Source organism: Protopterus annectens, chromosome 3.part0 (assembly GCF_019279795.1).
Source record: "Protopterus annectens isolate FY-2018-M chromosome 3.part0, PAN1.0, whole genome shotgun sequence".
Classification (NCBI taxonomy): Eukaryota; Metazoa; Chordata; order Ceratodontiformes; family Protopteridae; genus Protopterus; species Protopterus annectens.
In genome coordinates this window covers 720329300-720347807 of record NC_056731.1, presented here as the reverse complement: position 1 = coordinate 720347807, position 18508 = coordinate 720329300, and the positions used below count along the sequence as shown (strand labels likewise).

General features: G+C 41.0%; 1 protein-coding gene across 1 annotated transcript in view; it reads right to left on the bottom strand.

Moving 5' to 3' along the window:
- The window catches only part of LOC122796911 (ATP-binding cassette sub-family A member 13-like), a 3979956-nt gene that overhangs the window by 1926171 nt on the left and 2035277 nt on the right, over positions 1–18508 (bottom strand). The window contains exon 26 of the mRNA XM_044065669.1: positions 6847–6901. Coding sequence (XP_043921604.1) covers positions 6847–6901 — 55 coding nt within the window. The remainder of the gene's footprint in view (positions 1–6846; positions 6902–18508) is intronic.

Sequence of the window (18508 nt, the reverse complement as noted above, 5' to 3'; positions counted from 1 at the left end):
TATAGTTTACAGAGTATGAAATGTGAGCTCTGACCTTCCTAGACTAGATGAATAGTTACAGGAAATGCTGGAAAGATAAGATAAACAACAAGACTGATTGCCAGGCAAGTAGCTTGAGTTTTTCTAAAGCATCATTGTTATTAAAACATAATTGTTAAAATGTTTACAAGCAACACTATTTAGTAATTGTCATAAAATGCCACAATTGTGCATAGATGTCACGGATAATCTGTTTGCAAGTAAATGTTAAAAGGATAAAAAAAACCTCAGTTGCATCAAGTACAGCCAGCAAATGGGCTATAGTATATATACAGTTCAAATCAATTGTGCAGGAGGGTGTAAATACCTACTAGAGGTAATATACAGTGAAAGCTTTATTTAGTAACCTAATAAAATAAATGTATAACCAAAGTGTTGGGCTGACATACATTCTATTCTCACAGCATAGGGCAGGTAAACAGTGCTGAAGTACTACAGGGAGGGTACTTTCTCAGTTTTACACTGACTGTATAAGGGGAAGGGGCACTTTCTCAGTTTTACACTGACTGTATAAGCAGTACTGCATAAGGGTCTGAAATAAAGCTACAGAAAAATAAACAACAAGGGTCTGAAATAAAGCTACAGAAAAAATAAACAACAAGGGTCTGAAATAAAGCTACAGAAAAAATAAACAACAAAGGTCTGAAATAAAGCTACAGAAAAAAATAAACAACAAGGGTCTGAAATAAAGCTACATAAAAAATAAACAACAAGGGTCTAAAATAAAGCTAGAGGAAAAAATATCTCATTCCTTCTTGACAATACTCTTTTATGGGGGGAAAAACAGGTATTAGTATATTAGAAATACTGGTAAACTGGATTAAACCTGACAGGATAAGATATTTTACAAGTTGTTAATAGCTATCATAATGGTTATTATTGTATTGTTTAGTATTAAATTGTATTTACAACCTGTTAAATTGTAAAGCTATACAAGAGATGGGTTAAAAAACAAGAGATGATTTAAAATTGATTACAGCTATACAAAAGAGAGTAAAGATATGTAAAAAAAATTTGAACAAGATTGGTCACTATTTTCAATATGTTTTTGACAAAACAATGTTGGTATAAAAAAGCATGAATATTTTAATTGCTGAATATGTAGTTTAAAATAACAGGACATATGCATTTGGTGGCAATTCCACTAGATATTTCTAAAGAGACAAACATTTTCCAAGATTTTGCTTAATATTAATGTTATTAAATTTGTAAGATTAGACTAAATGTACTTTATAGTCATTGTATGTACAAATGCAGAAGAATTCAGTACAAATGATAGTCTTTGTATGTACAAATGCAGAAGAATTCAGTACAAATTAAATGAATGTCTAGTAATAAATATGTGTGAAAAAACATGTTTTAAAAAATGGGTCCAGTATACCTAGTAAATTGAAATGCATAAATAGCAAACAGTCTGTGTAAATACATACTGTACAGGATACATTGTAATAAGTTCAAAAGTAATTTGTCAAGTTGTAATATCACTGGTTTTACCCCAGTAAAATAATTGCTTTCAAATATTTATTATCTAGGCTCAGTTCAGTATTTTACCAAGATGTTATTGAGCAGTTCAGAGACATGAACACAATGTGATGGTTAAAATGACATTGAAACTGTATATTTTCAGCAGTGTATAAATGCTTGCAGTAGCACATAGTTATTGTCTCTTATAGTTAATTCAACAGTTGCAAAGAGTTAATGGAACAGTTCTAAGTCATAAATGAAATTCTATGATTGCAAAAGAATAAATTGATCAAGTTAAACTAAAGCAGACACAGCTCATAACTGATAAAATATTTTCACAGAATGGTCTGCAAAAGAAAAAGTTTGAAACACATTCAGTTTTGGTAGTAATACTTAATATCATTGTATTAACTATGTAAAATTGCATTTTGACTTGTATCAAAAGAAGACTATAGGTTTGTTTCTTAATGTGTTTTCTATATAAAATGTTTTGAGTATGTTTAAAAACAGAGGGAATTGTTAGATTTTATGAATATAAGTCTGAAATTAATTATGTTGTAAATATGCTAAAAGAAAAAGCTTGCTTGAATGCAGAAACAGAGTTTAGTAATATGTGATCAGCAGTCATACTAAATGACCATGGCTTGGAAAAGGAATCTGCTAAATGGACATTTTTCCCTTACAGACTTAAAAACAGGATGTATGCAAGAGCAAAAATACAAAATCTGCTTTTAAAGAGTGGACATTTTTCCCTTACAGACTTAAAAACAGGATGTATGCAAGAGCAAAAATGCAAAATCTGCTTTTAAAGAACACCAACATGTTTTTCTGCATATAAAAGATGGACACAATATGTTTCCTAAAATAACAGGATGGACACAATATGTTTCCTAAAACAACAGGATATGTTTATGACACTGTGACAATGTGTTTTCTCTAAAATATGTTTTTCTGCATGGAAAACAGGATATGCTTATCAGCATTGGCACAAGAACATATGTTCTTATACACAGATCCAAATAGAATACAGGACAATGTGTTTCCTCAAAAATATGTTTTTCTACATGGACATCAGGACACTGTTACAGGATATTAACACTGTCAGAAAAGCTGGTCTCTTACAAGACATTGTTAAACAAGGAAGCTTAGTATTGTTTCTACAGGATAAGCAATTCTCAAAAATAGAATACCAGAAGGACTAAAACTGTATATAAAGAGCTGTATAAATCCAGTTATGTTAGAGGTATGGTAGGGACTCATTTGTCCTAAGGTAAATTTTATATCTCTCACATCATCTGTACTATATGAGAAGTAAAGTTGGAACAGTATTTTAAGCTGCAACGTTTGTCCAGTTTGATTTATTATAAAAGTTATTGGTTACTGCTCTTAAAGACAGGTGCTGCAAAGTATATTCTCTCATCAGTGTATATTCTGCAAGTTTCTGTATGCAACAAACTGTGAATGCAAATATAACCAGACTTTGAATTTTAGCAGAATCCAGCCAGCAAGACTGAGTGTCTTAAGAACACTGCAAATCCATTCTACAGCAAGTAAACTCCAGCAAGCAGCAAGCAATAAGATCAATGTAATTTTTTCAGGTAATAGGAAACTGAATGAATGAATGAACGTATGAATAAGTGGCATGATTTTAAACTTGAGAGAGAACTGAAGTACCAAGACAAAAGTTGTGCAGTCAGACTGATGACATTTGGCAGATTAAGATTAAGATTAAGGCCATGTACTGTCAATGTGTACCATTCTGTAGTCCAAGGTTTGATTCCCTCATCCTCCATTTGTCTGCTGTGTAGTTCTGAGACCGTAACTTAACCAGACAGTGCCATGGTTTGTGTTTGACAAAGATTCATGTGGAGCAAAGATCTACTCTGGTTAACAAGTACAGCTAATTAAATAAAAATGTGGACTCCCTGCAGACTGTAACCAGAGTCAGCATTTTACACTAGTATTTAGAGCACTGAATTTGCCTCCTTATCCATCAAGCTGACTAAAGCTGTATCAGGACATCATAGTACCCACATACAACACTTTGTATTGCAATAGCCGCATATGAAAAATATGAACATTTCACTGGCTAAAGAAATCAACGTTTGTGAAAGGATTATAGCACTGGAACTATCACCAAAATATAACATTCCACTTTAGAGTTTCTCTTTATTACAGAGTAGGTATTTCTAGTCCTTCCCCCCAGTTACAAGAGAATATGTGCCCCACAAAATTTCTTAAATGCATTTTTTCCCCTGGGTGAGGCATAAAATGTACCATTTCACTTTAGAATTTTACTTTATTACAGAGAACATCGTCACAGCCCCCTCTCCCCAGTTACTAGAGATCTTGTGTTCCACAAAATTTCTTCAGTATATTTTGCCACTGAATGAAGCCTTAACGAACCTGTTTTACTAAGTTTTGGATAAAGATTTAAAGATATTATCATCCTTCAGAGTTTTTCTGTCAAAGGTTTTTGAAATGTTTTTGTGTGGTAAATATTTATTCAGCATTCAGCCATGAACTTTGAAGAAATCCCCATCCACACTTAACATGCTTGCATTCTAGACTTACATGTCTGTATTCTTTGTACAGTGTTTAGCAGATTAAATATCATTACAGCAATTTAAAGAAATGTTTAGCGGCGATGACAGGTGGCATACCAAACAGTCTTTGATTCTATGAATGACACACAGTGGTGCATAACATTATACTATGTTCACTGGCATTACAAATAGTGGAGAGGATAGGGAAATCATTGGGAGGAATGGAAGAACCAACCAGAAATGCAGGGAACAGCTACATAGTAATGTATACCTGACTCGGATGCTGTTCCTTGCTGCCTTGTACTCTGCTGTCTTGCTGTATGGTGATTCATAAAAGTCTTTCTTTCCTTAGGCTTGACTTTTAACAGAAATGAAATATACATACATATACAAATACTTGCACTATTAGACGTTTACATATATGTAATCCCCTAAATCCTGCAATTTTTCTCCAACATTGTGAAAAGAAAGGTTTGTGGTATCAGAAAGGTGCTTAACAACCTTTTTGTTAAACACCTCTAAGTGCAGCTAATCTCTAGCCTCACTCTAGAGCATAACAGTGGTCAGTGCTGGTCACCAAAGAGCAGCAGAAGCTAAAATAGCTTTAAGGGCTGCTAGAGGCTTTGCTCTTCTATGTTTCTAATCAAATAAGGATGCAGCTTCTTTTCACTGCCTGTGTGGCAGTGGTAAATGGTTTATGACTTTCAAGCCTGTAAAGCACTGTACACTCCTACATTTCTTTTTCTGCAATTGATAGTACACAAAATAGACAAAGTTCTATGCATTCACTTATCACTTGAGTTATACTTCTTTCCATGCATTTGTTGAACACCTAATAAGTTGGTTGCTATCAGAGACTAAATCATAATCGTCTATATTTTATGCAGGTAAAGCAGGGTCAGGCTTCCACTAACATAATCTCTTGACAATTGGTAAGTCACAAGCAAGACTGCTATAATTTGTTTAAGGAATAAGACAGAGCACAGCATGCTACATCACAGGACATTAGCATGCCACATGTGTCTTCTATGACATGAAGGAAAACTGATTGATGTATACATCACTAAAATTTTGATACCTGATGTTACCAATAGTCCCCGGAGTATTATTTTTCTTATCATGCAGTGGACCCATAGTTACAAAAATTATGTGAATACAAGTATTTAAACTTGTAAAATGTTTCATTAAATTTAATGTGGGAATAAGTGCATACATATAATATAGTTCTAAAGTAGCATGGTGTATGTATGCCTGTGTGTCCATATTTGTTTGTTTATACGTTTATTTATTGGGGTAGTGCACTGATTAATTTAAAGGCATAGCTCTGTGAAGAGGAAAAGAGATATTCAATGTGAACAATAGAGCCATATTTTCTTACAAAGATAATAACAACAGCAAGTGCACAATATTCACATTAGATCTATATGGACGTTTCAAGAGCAGGTAATTGAGTCTACGTATAGTGAAAGGACATCTGTAGTAATATGCTAAACATCACCAACTACTTAAAACTGTTTAAAGCATTAAAAGGCACCAGCATGAACTCTGTGTCGTATGTGAAGCAAACATGTTAAAATCCTCAGCAGATTTCACTGATTAACAAAAGTACCAGGAAAAACAGACTTTTTCACATTGCCTAAACTACTATAGAATACACCTCTTATCCATCTTGTTTTCTACTTATCTAAGAAAGTTTTTTTCTCTGTTTGAGTACAGAAACATGTTTTACGTCATAGGTACTGTAAATATTAGACTAGCTGACATTGCAGGGCATTTTAAGCCTGGTCAATTTCTGTGAAATTTGTGTCTATAAGAGAGTCACCTTATCCACTATGCCAATCCTAACTCCCAAATTGCATAACAAAGCAAACTAATCACTGAGCAGTGATGACTTGTCAAATAAACAAGTCTGGCAAATAATAAGGGAGGAAGCAAACAAACAAAAAAGCAGTTTATCTCAGCCTCCTGTAAGTATGTTCCAGAAAGTACCTAGTGCTTTAAGACGTGCTGCAGTTAAAAGGAAGGGTGCTATCTGCATGCAAAATGTAAGATTTCATATAGCTAGTCAGCCACTTTTTTAGTTGGATATGGGCTGCAGTCACATCATGAGGACTTTTAGGGTTTATGATGATGTGTAACCCCAATTTTCTGTCACAAATGAAGTGGGACATCTGATATTGACTGCATGTTGGAGCTTTGATTGAACTGCTATCAATTTGCCATTAGCAACAGAGAAGATGTACAGATTTTACTACTAGTATTTCCTTTGCAGCCCTCCTTTGAAGCCTTTCTTGTAATTTAGAGGTAACATTTCAACTCACTGAAAGCCTTTATTTAGCTATAACTCAGCTTCTGAATCTGTCACATAATGTTCCCTTCTGCCAACTCACTTGGATATAATCCCTTGTCATTATCAGTATTAAGACTCCTAGTACTTTTACAACAGTTCTTATGAAGATGAATTGTTTCTTTCAGAAGGTTTAAGAATTTCTAATGCTATTTAAATTTACTGCAGAGTGTGACGTGAAGATATTGTACGTTTAAAATTCATATAGAACATTCCATATCACATACTCATGTCTGCTCTCAGTTGATTATTCTAGTTTCATATCATGTCTGTGTTGTCTTGCAGAAAACAAATAAAGAAACATAAATTTATGATGGTTTGTAAATGTTTCTGCAATGAAACAGTAAACCTCAACTGACACAATATCCAAAAGCATTCTTTGTTTACGTACAATTGTAAATAAAGTACATTGGCATATTTGATTAGTTGTTGACTAAAATCTTTACTTACATTTTGTCTTCCTCCAGCAAAGATCCTCCATAGGGATAACTATGAAGTGTAATACCTGGCAAAACATGAATATAATATTAGGCCAAACCATGGATGGAAATGTAAACAAATGAAAGTTAGATTACAAGTACACTGGCTACACAATGGTGCTGTAGTTATTACCTAGCACACATTGCAGTACTGCATACAGCATTGGTATTAACTTAAAGTTCATATATTATTTCAAGCAGCTAATTCCTCATTTGAGAAAGAAATTAAAATTGCAACAAAAGTAATGCTTATAGTAAACAGGTTTCAAAACTACATGATACAGAAACTGCTTTTGTTTTTCAAATATTAATGGCTTCAGTACAGTCTGCCTTGTGCAATGGGAAACTGAATAAAAACATTCAAAAACTCTTTTTAATTGTGACAATAGATCAAATATGGAAGATTATGGAACAAGGAACGTTTGCAATGAGGGTGTTTACTTTTACTAATGTGTAACTTAGTGGACACATACTACTCCAGAAATTTATTTTTACTTGTGAAACTGCCTTTTGTGAACGGAGAAAATCAGACATGATTTCCTCAGATGGTTTGAGTATGCATGTTTGTGCATGTGAGTTGGTAGTCTTTGTAAGCTCACATCCCTAGATGTGGGTGTTACTGACCGATAACACTGCAGTTTACTGTAATGTCATCTGAACTTAGACTGCTTCTAAGAATCAGCGGATTCTCTATGCCTTGCACGGCGTGCAAGATTGGTGCAGGAGCTCTAGCAGGCAATATGTCTGCCGTGCGATCCAGGAACAGCCTGCAGGAGCATGCACAAGCACTCCTGCACTAGTCCTGCACGGACTAAGCCCCTGTATGCAAATCACCACATTTGCAGGGGAAATCCATGCAAATTAGATGATTTTGTGTAAGCTAGGGAGTCTGTCTGAATCTGCCTAGCACTCTTTACATTGCCTAAGCGGGTGTACGCACTGTGCACCAGGTTTTAAAAGAAGAAAAAAAAAGTTAAACCAGGAAATAGCAGCACTGTGCACATGTGAGCACTCGTTTGCGTGGTGCGCCCCTGGGCTTAAACAGGAAGGCAATGGGAAGGGAAAACAGCAGTAGGAAGGTAATCAAGGAGAACTAGCATAGCTGGCAGGTGAAATGTATCAGAATTAGCCAATTACACAGGAAGCGGCCCAGCCCAGAACACTACTATAACCTATACAAACACTTTCCCCTCTGTTTTTTGCACACTCTACACCATCAGTGTAAACATGCAGGGAACTTTTAACACTCACAACAGCAAAATGATAGGGGCTGCAATAGCTATCATACAACAACTTGTGGAAGAGGCTGAGGGTGGTCAGGATGTGAATGTTGTCCACCAACCCACAGTGAAGAGATGGAGAAGAGTGTACAGACCCAGGGTAACCTACCAGAGGCTACATGAGCTGGAGATAGTGGAGTGCAATAGGGTGGACAGGGACCTCCTACAGCAAATTGTTGAGCTGTGCTGGCCATGCCTGACACACAGAACTAACAGAGGGGAACCCATCCCAGTGGATACCAAGGTATGTGTAGGCCTAAGAATACTAGCTACAGGTACCTTCCAAAGGCCAACTGAGAATATGATGGGGATCTCACAGGCATCAGCATCCAGGGTACTCCACCAGTTCCTGGATGCCAAGTCAGCACATGTGGGTGAGCATGTATATTTCCCCAACACCTGTGAGGCATTGGCCAGCAATATGCAACTGTTCCACCAAATAGCAGAACACCCTGAGGTAGTGGGTGCTATAGACTGCATGCACATACACATCAAAGCACCACCCAGTGAGCTGGGTAGGGTCTACATCAACCGCAAGGGCTTCCCCTCCATCAACTGCCAGGTCATGTGCGATGCCCAGGGCACAATAATGAATGTGTGTGCTGGCTGCCCTGGAAGCTATCACATCTAGCATCTGACGCAGCTGTACTAGGGATATGACAATGGGGACATCCCTGACGGTCACCTAGTGGGGGATGCTGGATACGCACTGGAGCCGTGTCTGATGACACCCATCAGAAATGCACACATACCCGAACAAGAACTGCATAATGAGGCAAATGCACAGATCAGAATTATAGTAGAGCATGTGTTTGGGATGCTCAAGTCATGGTTCTGGTTCCTGGAAACATCTGGTGGAGCTTTGCAGTACTCACTAATCACATGTACCCAAATTGTCCTTGTATGTGCCATGCTACACAATATGATTCTGCAGAAATAGCTGCAGCAGGAACAGCACAGGACAGGGCCACACAGCCCCCCACCATTGCCAAGGCCTGCACAGCCACAGAGTGACTCAGAGGAGGAACAACCTGAGCCTGTCCCAATAGGCAGAAGGAGGCGTGCCTAGTATGCCCTGGCTTTGGCAAAGAGGCAACGCATAGCACATACACTGACACAGGAGGGACCCAGGGAATAACACCTCTGTCTGATTCAAACATACAATAAAAGGGAAGCCAAACATTACACTACCTGTGCTCAACCATGTGTAGGGAGTGTACTATGTGCATCCGACATAGGCAGCTCTGCAGCACCACCCTCAATACTGGGACACCCACAAGGTAAGTGACTCACACATGCCAGTCAGGGGGGGTTCACATACCCAACAACAGTCACAGCCAGCAGGACAGGTGTAGATAAACACAAACACAAACAAAGGCTGTGCTATGGCCTCTGAATGATGCCTATGGGTATCCTCCCCCCTGATCCCAAGGATATTGCCAATATTTTGGCAGATCGATTCAGTGCAAACATCACCCCCCTCTCACCCCCTAAAGGGCCCATCTCAATACCAAAAGATTGCCAAATTCTGGTACTCACAGCCACACAGGTAAAAAATGCACTCTCCAAAGCTAAGAATACAGCATACTTGGGACCAGACGACATCCCAGGCTGTGTACTACATGAACTACAAAATGAACTGGCACCTCACCTAAGTGTCATGTTTAATCATAGCCTCATCTAAGGCTTCATGCTCAATGAGTGGCGCACAGCTACAGTTATCCCACTCCACAAGGGGGAATCCACCTTGGATCCCAGGAACTATCATTCCATCAGTCTGACGAGCCTGATCTGAAAGTCATGGAACTTATAAACAAAGATGTTGGCAACCTTCAAACACTGGACCCCACCCAGTTTGGTTTCGCAAAGGGCCGGTCTTGTCTCCTCAACCTGATTGACTTCTTCGAATCAGTCTCCAGAGCAGTGCAAGAGGGTAAGGTGATCCACACAGCCTATCTGGACCTCGCCAAGGCCTATGACACCATCCCCCACTCTGGAATCATATATAAACTTACTAAGCAGTGCATTAATCCCTACATCACTTGATGGGTTGCCAACTGGCTAACTAACAGAATCCACACTGCAAAAGTAGCCGACTCAAAATCCAGCTCCAGACAAGTGACAAACATAGTACCTCAGGGTTCAGTCCTGTGACCACTCTTGTTTGGCATCTACTTCTTTGAAGTACAGGCCAGCACTAAGGGACTCTGGCTAACAAAGTTCGCAGATCACTGCAAACTGGGAGCCATTATTGAATCCCCAAATTATGTGGATATTCTACAAAAGGGCCTTACAGAAACAGATGCTTGGTGCCAGAGCCATGGGCTCAAGCTCAATGCCAAGAAATGTATAGTTATCCCCTTTGGGAAAAAACATGTACTAATGAATTACCACATAAGTGGCAGTACATTAAACCAAAAGTGTGATAAGAGACTTAGGGACACAGGTGGACAGTGGTCTCACTTTTGATAACCAAATAGCCATAACAGTCAGGAAATCCTTCTATGTGACACACCTCATCACTAAGGGGCTTTTCATCCAGAAAAAAGGAGGTCATTTTCCCACTGTACTCATCCCTCATTAGACCTGTTATAGAGTACAATGCCCCATTTGTTATGTACCTCACAAGACATCTGCAACAACTGGAAAGGCCACAGAAATACCTCACTAAAAGAATCACAGGCCTAAAGCAGATGCCCTATGCTGACTGTCTAAAAAAAACTCCAGCTATACTCTGGTGCATATCACCTCCTCAGAGGTGATCTCTGCTTAACATACAAGGCCATGTCAAACCCAGTGCTGTTGGACATGCTACACTTAAAGAAATCCCAATCCCTCAGAGCTACATGCTCCAGGGATCAAAACTTGGTCATCACAATAAACAAAACATGCTAGAGGGACAGGTTCCTGACCCAGAGACTCCCCATACTCTGGAATAGACTGCCCATACATCTCAAGCTGAGTGCCTCGTTGGCCCTCTTCAAAAGGGACCTTGACAATTGGATGGGAGATAGGAAATTCACCCCGGGGATCACGTCAGTCGCCCCGCTAGACAAGAGACCAGGGAAGTAAATATTCTGGGAAGAAATAGCCAGGGAATTGTTATGGCTAGGCTTGTATAGGCCCTATGGCCGACAGCCTAGTACCAACCTATGAACCTATGAACTCAGGCCTACACAGACAGACTACAGCAGGTTAGGCAGTGGAATGTCAGTTCAGAAGGGTAGAAAGTCTGAAACTAATATGCAGGTAAATAAAAGATAAGATCTGTAATACACTGGTATGCCTCTAGGCAGCATGATAGGTAAGACTACAGAATGAAATGGAGTACCTGACATACCAGTACAGTCATAGCAAATGTGTACATGTGTCAGGTGTGCCCCGCCATCCTATGCAGACATTTGGTAACAGTCAAGTGTGCCCCCCAATCCTGTGTAGACATGTAGAAAGAGTCAGGTGTGCCCCCTATCCTACGTAGAAATGTAGTAACAGTCAGGTGTGCCCCCCAAAACCTGTGTAGAAATGTAGAAATAGTCAGGTGTGCTCCCCAATCCTATGTAGACATGTAGTAACAGTCAGGTGTGCCCCCCCAATTCCTGTGTATAAATGTAGAAATAGTCAGGTGTGCCTCCCCCCATCCTACGTAGAAATGTAGTAACAGTCAGGTGTGCCCCCCCCAGTCCTGTCTAGAAATGTAGAAACAGTCAGGTGTGCCTCCCCATCCTATGTAGAAATGTAGTAACAGTCAATGCCAAGTGATAAACGGATACCCTGCAGAAAAAGTATGCTATCTGTAGGTGTACAACACATAGGTCAGCACTGCAGTACAGACTACCTGGACTTGATCCACACATTCAATACAGATGGGCATACTGGACATGCTCACACACTTAGAGAAATGAAGGGCAATGTCATTCAACAACACACTGAAAGGTCATACTGGGCATGCTCACACACTTAAACACATGAAGGCCATGTCTGCAAACACCAGTGGACCAGACATATCTGGTAGTCGAAGATGTTAGTGCAGACACTCCTCAGTATGCACCACACATGCTTTGCACACACAGTGGACAGGAATACAGACATATATCTAAGGACAACACACTATAATAAGCCCAACGTTGATGTACATAGATGTGTTTAAGAGGGTGACTGTGGCAAGGAGCCATCCAGGCCTGTCCCACCTAGCACACAGCCAAAGGGCCACAACCACATGAGGTCCAGCTGTCACTCACTGTAAATACTGGCCACCAGTATCTGTCAACAGTACAGACTATGTGGTGCACGTGCTAGCTGCGCAACATGACTGTACAAGGAAGTAGTCATCTAGCATCTGTATACACATACCTGTGAAATATGACCCTGTGTGTGGCCGCATGTGGTGTGTCAACCTCTAGATGAAAGGGTTATGGCCCATGTACACACACTGCCCTCCCCATAGCCCTACTATGACAAGGCTGCTGAGGTCATCCACTGTGAAATACACCTTTGGGAGAGTTGTAGCCCAGTAATCTCCATGGCATGTCCCATAACTGCGTACTGCTGTAGTGTGATAAACTAGTTAGGTAGGAGTTCTAATCCCAGACTTGACAAGTGGGTGTGTGTCTCTTTCTGTGTAGAGAGCAATGCTTTTTAGGGTAGTCACACTACCTACACTTCAAATGCTTAACTTTGGCAAGGCTGCTGATGTCATCTACCTACATCTCTTGGAAGGTTGTAGCCCAGTACTCTCCGTAGCGCATCCTATAACTGCATACTGCTGTAGTGTGTTAAATTAGTCAGGTAGGAGTTCTAAAACCAGCCTTGGAATGTGTGTGTGTGTGTGTGTGTGTGTGTGTGTGTGTGTGTGTGTGTGTGTGTGTGTGTGTAGAGCAATGGTTTTTATGGTAGTCACACTCACTTCACTTTAAATGCTCAACTTTGGCAAGGCTGCTGATGTCATCCACCTAGAAATACACCTCTGGGAAGATTGTAGACCAGTAATCTCTGTAGCGTGCCCTATAACTGCGTACTGCTGTAGAGTGATGAATTAGTTAGGTAGGAGTTCTAATCCCAGACTTGGCATGTATGTGTGTGTGTGTGTGTGTGTGTGTGTGTGTGTGTGTGTGTGTGTGTGTGTGTGTGTGTGTGTGTGTGTGTCAGTGTAGAGACAATGATTTTTAGGGTAGTCACACTCCCTACACTTCAAATGCTCAACTTTGGCAAGGCTGCTGATGACATCCACCTAGAAATACACCTCTGGGAAGGTTGTAGCCCAGTAATCTCCATAGCACATCCTACAACTGTGTACTGCTGTAGTGTGATAAATTAGTTAGGTAGGAGTTCTAATCCCAGACTAGGTGTGTGTATATGTTTATGTGTGTGGGTATGTGTGTGTTTGTGTGTGTGTTTGTGTTTGTGTGTGTGTCCATCTGTGTAGACAGCAATGCTTTTTAGGGTAGTCACACTCCTTATACTGCAAATGCCCAACTTTGGTAAGGCTGCTGATGTCATCCACCTAGAAATACACCTTGGGAAGGTTGCAGCCTAGTAATCTCCATAGTGTGTCCTTTAACTGCGTACTGCTGTAGTCTGATAAATTAGTTAGGTAGGAGTTCTAATCCCAGATTAGCAAGTGTGTGTGTGTGTGTGTGTGTGTGTGTGTGTGTGTGTGTGTGTGTGTGTGTGTGTGTCTGTCTGTCTGTCTGTCTGTGTACAGAGCAATGCTTTTAGGGTAGTCACACTCCCTACACTTTAAATGCTCAACTTTGGCAAGGTTGCTGATGTCATCCACCTATAAATACACCTCTGGAAAGATTGCAGCCCAGTAATCTCTGTAGCATGTCCTATAACTGTGTACTGCTGTAGTGTGATAGATTAGTTAGGTAGGAATTCTAATCCCAGACTTGGCAAGTGTGTGTGTGTTTATGTGTATGTCTGTTTGACTCTGTGTAGGGAGCAATGCATTTTAGCCTAGCCACACTCCCTACAATTCAACTACCTTACTTTAGCAATCCTGCTGTCATCCAATGTGAAATACACCTTTGGGGAAGGTGTACTCTAGTAATCTCTGTGGCGCATACTATAACAGTATAGTCCTGTAGTGTAATAAACTAGTTAGGTAGGATTTCTAAACCCAGCATGACAGGTGTGTGTGTGTGTGTGTGTGTGTGTGTGTGTGTGTGTGTGTGTGTGTGTGTGTGTGTGTGTGTGTGTGTGTATGTGTGTCTGAGTTTGTAACTCATATCCTGTGTGGAGGTGGTTGTGAGTGTATAACAACTGGGCCCAATGTGGAGCAGGTATTGCAAATGTCTTATATGGTGGCTCTAGTATATATCACAATGTCCACCATACAGGGATAACAGATGTGAAATAGCCGAGAGGCTGGGGTGCAGATCCATACTCATACATGTGACATTAAGGCCAGGCAAATACATTTAGCAACACCAGCATTACCCAGAGAACACTCTCAATCCATTTCTCTTACACACACACACTTGCCTAGGCAACAAACAATATGTTGGCAGTACACTGCATATTGCCCACTGATAGTAACTCTGGAATGACTGCAGTGGGCTATAGAGGGCATGACACCCTGTCCATCTGTCCAGTAGGCACATAAATGCAGACAGTGCACCTTCCCCATGTTCCCCCACTGGACACCTGCAACACTTGTGGTGCCATCAAATGTGGCCCACATACCATGCCTGAAAACATGCCCTGTATGGACAGATGCCATTGAAACCAGGGAATGCCGTTAGCATGCTATCAATGTAGGTACAGGGTAAGCCTGCTGTCCATTACCTGTTCCCACCATAGGAGGCCAAGACTGGCACATCTGATGATAATCTGTGTACACAACATGGGCCAGACACCTCAGGTACAGTTTCACATGTCACTATACATGCATGTGGGAGGTATGCACATCCCAGACACTGTCCATGTCATGGACTAAGGAAAACATACATGGCAAGTGATGCACAGCATTGGCCACATGCAATAGTCACCCAGGTGACTGGATGGTGGATACAATACTCACGTGTGTGGGCAAATCCAGACACTACACCCCTTAGCCCCATTGTCATGTGGCCTGATGCAAGGTATACCCATCACCTAGCCTTGTATAGCCATCTGGCACAGTCAACCACCACAAACCCATGAAGAAATGCACCCATGCATGTCAGTGCTGGCACCGTGTGTGTGTGTGTGTGTGTGTGTGTGTGTGTGTGTGTGTGTGTGTGTGTGTGTGTGTGTGTGTGTGTGTGTGTGTGTGTGTGTGCGTGTGTGTGCGTGTGTTGTATGATGCCTATGATCACATTCATACTTACTACAACCCCCATTGGCATACTGAAGCATGCTGTCTGATGTCAGACACCTCCCCATACCCTTTGCCCATATAACCTCTGTATGATCCCTGTGGTGCATGTGATACCTGCACAGTAATGTGCTGTGGCAATCTCACTAGTGATGAGTTGAATTCCTGGCCCTGCCAAGTGTGTCAATGTGTGTGCGTCCCTGTGAGATTGTGGCTGTGTTGTTGCTGGCACCTGTTCATGCGGACAGGCACGTGTACTAAACCTACCATATAACTACCATATCCCTGTTGCAGTTGTCACTCATCATCACATATACGTTCTGAGGGCTCCTCACCAAGTAACCTTTGTGGTGCATCCAATAACTGTATGGAAATGTGATAGTACTACATAGTCGTCAGGGGTTTGATACCCTGTGCTGGTAGGTGTGTGACACAAACATGCTTAGGTTTTACTCTCCCACTCCTCCCTGACTTGTCTTTGACTCTGTCTGCCTCTCTCACTCCCTTGTTTGTGGATGTAGAGACCTTCACCTGCTTTGCTTAGGCAGCAGCATGTGTATTTTAAGTGATGTTCATGATCAGCTGATGGCCTCTGCATAAATTGCAGCCCTCCTCTAGCTGATTGCATGTGGAACAGCTGTGGTAACATTCCCAAAGCCAATTGCATGGAAACAAACTCCAATATCTAGGAACGTCATGTTGGTGTTGGGCCTTTCAATTCCCTGTGAGCAGGAACTCGATCTGTTGTTTGGCAAACAGCGTCTCAGATGGATTGGGGATTTACCTCTAACAACATAGACTGTGGAAACAGGGCAACACACAGGAAGGTGATGTGCCTGACCTGACTACAGACTGCAAGTCCTGCTATACTGCATTTGGACTAATGTTGGTTTAACAGGGTGTGTGTTGATATGGCTGTCCTACATGTTGCAATACCTGCCATGTCAGTGCTTGTGCATTAGGAATCCCCATCTGTAGGGTCATCTGCAGACTGGGCAGTGTGTGGTGCCTTTGATTTCATGTGTTACCCACAGAGCAACTATCTGTTAGCTGCAGAAGGTAGTGTGAGGATTGCAGTCTGTAGATGGTGGAACCATAACAGTTACTGACTTCATATCCCTCATAGGACATATGTTGAAACAAACCCTGTTACAACAATAAATGTATGAGGTTATCACAGCAACATGTCAATATTGGCCCTGTGTATGTGCTTCCACCCACATCTCTGTCAACCTTTGTACATATGTCAAGCATTAAGAGGTGCATATGTGCTATACACCATAATTAGTGACATCATATCAGATAACAAGCCAGTGAGATATCAGACTGCTACACATGTTATGTACAGTAGGGGTTATATATGATGACATAACCTGGACATTCTGTAGTTGTGTGTATAGTACAGAGGTCCGTGTGCTTATGGTGAATGTTGACAGTGTGTGTAATGCTAATATGTACTTTGGCCTGTGTACAGACTGTGATAGATGTCATTGTCCTTGATCCTATGCTATCTGATGTTACATGCTGTTCCACTGTAGGTTGCTGTATCGGCTTACATGTTTGGAGGACCATACACCCACATGTCCCATACCACAGACAGGCATTGGACCACACTGTGTAGCTGCCCAGTATATGTAGGGTTTGTGTGTGAGTGGCACATATAAGGATGGTGTTGAACAGATAGTCCATATACTGTAATAATATGCCAGCGTGCCATATGTGGCTGTGGCTGTGTTCACACTGGATGTAGCTATGCACTGTCACACAGGTGTATCTTACTCTGTGCTGTGACATGCCTGTAGAGCCTGCTATATATGCAGGTACATGGGCATTCCTCTATAGGAAATGTAGGCCAGTGTTGAGCCAGCGTGCCTGTAGCCTGCACAGTGCTTTGTTACATGCCTAGCAGCTTAGTGTACTTACTAGTGAGATGTCATGTCCAGATACTTGCCAAATGTCTTGCTGCTGGGCCTCCCTTAACAGTCATGTATGCCAGACAGAACAGTGGGATGCTGTACAGATGTATGTCAATATTTAGTGGGTAGTATGTGGCCATGGCACCTCTGCACCAGTGGTAAGTTTGGCTCAGGAAAGATAGGGGTGTGTGAATACATAACCTATGGGGGCATATGTATACCAGTCGGGTTCCTATTATGAGATCGAAAACCCATTTATGCGAATACGAATACGTTTACCCGTATTCCGCGAAGTACAGAAACCTCGAACATCCAAAACCGCAAATTCCGGAATGTAGATTTGTTTTGGTTGGCCCCTCTGCACTAGAGCTCTGTAAGGTAAGTGTGCGATAGATAGGACTTTAGGGTTAGGATTTGGGTTAAAGTAAGTACCTAGATAGGTAATGTATGTAAGATTTAGTGTAGTGTTAGATGTAGGGTTTTTTAAGTGCATGTATGTGTATTATTTATTTTGTTTGGATGTATGTCTGTAGGGGAAGTGAGCGGTAGTTACGGACCTTAGGGTTAGGGAGGGGTTAGGGATAGTCCATAGATAGTTGTGTATGTGGGGTTTAGTGTAGGGTTAAAGTAGGGTTTTGGTGCTTTACTTTAGGTTAGAAGTAGGGTTTGGTTAGTGTATGTATGTGGTTTATTTATTTTGTTTGGGTAGGTACTATGTAGCTGGTGGTGGGGTTGGCCAACTATGATAGTTCGATATTTTATTTTTCGTGGTTTAGTGCATTTGGGATTTTCACGTTTCGTGGTATAGAGGGTCAATGTTTAGGTATTCGCGTAAAGGGTTTTTCTATCTCGTAATATAGACCTATACTGGTCATTACGTGTTATACCCATCTACCTGGCTGTTAACATAAACATTGTCAGGCTTGGTCCACATGTTTTGCACTAAGGGGTTCTGTGTATAGCTCTGGACTATCCAGTGTGTCAGAATGCCCACATACATTGGCCAATATCTCTGCTGTAGTCCACAGTAGCATTATGTGCTAGCAGCGGTACTGTACTATGATGTCCTTAGGATGTCTGTCAGTAGCCAATGGAGCACATGTGAAAAGCAGATGTGACCTCTCACACACACCATGTCTG